Raw genomic sequence first — 1,825 nt, 5'->3', positions numbered from 1 at the left:
CTTCTGAAACTCGTCAGTCTATTCTTGATCTGAGTAATGAAGGCTATTCCATGCGAGAAATTGCCAAGAAACTGAAGATCTCGTACAACGCTGTGTACTACTCCCTTCATAGAACAGCGCAAACTGGCTCTAACCAGAATAGAAAAAGTGGGAGGCCCCATTGCACAACTGAGTAAGAGGACAAGTACATTAGAGTGTCTAGTTTGAGAAACAGACGCCTCACAAGTCCTCAACTGGCAGCTTCATTAAATAGTTCCCGCAAAACACCAGTCTCAACGTCAACAGTGGAGAGGCAACTCTGGGATGCTGGCCTTCTAGGCAGAGTTGCAAAGAAAAAGCCATATCTCAGACTGGCCAATAAAATGAAAAGATTAAGATGGGCAAAAGAACACAGACCCTGGACAGAGGAACTCTGCCTAGAAGGCCAGCATCCCCGAGTCGCCTCTTCACTGTTGACGTTGAGACTGGTGTTTTGCGGAAACTATTTAATGAAGCTGCCAGTTGAGGACTTGTGAGGCGTCTTTTGAATGGTAGTGTACATTTATTCAAAATATGTCCATTGTGACAACTAGCATGTCTGTTGACAACTACCAACAGTACATTTCCTAAAAGAAAATGCAGCACTTGAATGCACCATCAATCAAGGCCAAGGTTGGTATTCAGGAATAGAAGGGGTCAACGATGGAAGGAACCAATCAGACTAGCCAGAGCTGGCACTAGAAAAGAGAGAGGTAATCTAGACAGCCATTGTGAATCTTGGGATAAACATGGGCAAACACCAGCCAGCCGGGTCAAACACATTATTTGAAGTGCACTTGATTTAGCTTGCCGTTTGACAAATGTATTTGACATAAGTCTGGCACACACAAATGCAATCTCAAAGAAGGAGGGGCAGTACACTATTATTGCATTACATAACACATTCATTGTTTCTTCACAGGTCTCGAGCCTAGAAGGTGAGAGACAGCCGCCAATCAAGACAATTCTTTTTTTGTAAATGCCACAGTGTAAAATGTTAGAATTTTTGTGCAGATCAGTTTTTTTATATTTAAAGTAACCTAATGATTATATAGACCAGAGCTGCATGGGTTTCATATATTTGCAAAATCATTTGAAATGCTTTTTCTGTGCCTGTTTGAGCTTGCCTGGCTTAATAACCCAATAGAAAAGTCCCAAAACTGCAAAATCCTGCCCATCTGGGACTCCAGGCAGTCTTAAGCTAATGCTCAAATTATTTTTCAAGTATTTGAACCCAGGTCTAATACAGGCATTATATTTTCTATTGACTATGACAATTATAGTGACTCACCATGTGAATGTTATGAATGTGTTCTTTCATGTTTTAATCAAAAGGTAGCCTGCACATTCTATAGTACTATAGTATACCACATTCTATAGTACTATAGTATAGCATATTCTATAGTACTATAGTATAGTATAGCACATTCTATAGTACTATAGTATAGCACATTCTATAGTACTATAGTATAGTATAGCACATTCTATAGTACTATAGTATACCACATTCTATAGTACTATAGTATAGCACATTCTATAGTACTATAGTATAGTATAGCACATTCTATAGTACTATAGTATAGCACATGCTATAGTACTATAGTATAGCACATTCTATAGTACTATAGTATAGCACATTCTATAGTACTATAGTATAGTATAGCACATTCTATAGTATCATAGTATAGCACATTCTATAGTACTATAGTATAGTATAGCACATTCTATAGTACTGTAGTATAGCATGTTCTATAGTACCATAGCATAACACATTATATAGTACTATAGTATATCACATTCTATAGTA

The 1,825-nt window shown here is 37.7% G+C and overlaps 1 protein-coding gene across 1 annotated transcript in view; it reads left to right on the top strand.

The window, feature by feature from the left end:
• Positions 1–1,503, top strand: part of LOC123732817 (collagen alpha-1(VII) chain-like) — a 17,329-nt gene extending 15,826 nt beyond the window's left edge. The window contains exon 15 of the mRNA XM_045712113.1: positions 941–1,503. Within this exon, the coding sequence (XP_045568069.1) occupies positions 941–960 (20 nt within the window). The 3' untranslated portion in view covers positions 961–1,503. The remainder of the gene's footprint in view (positions 1–940) is intronic.
• Positions 1,504–1,825: the final 322 nt, after the last annotated feature.

This window comes from Salmo salar, unplaced genomic scaffold (assembly GCF_905237065.1).
Source record: "Salmo salar unplaced genomic scaffold, Ssal_v3.1, whole genome shotgun sequence".
NCBI classification, from domain to species: domain Eukaryota; kingdom Metazoa; phylum Chordata; class Actinopteri; order Salmoniformes; family Salmonidae; genus Salmo; species Salmo salar.
This window is presented reverse-complemented; position numbering and strand designations above follow the sequence as displayed.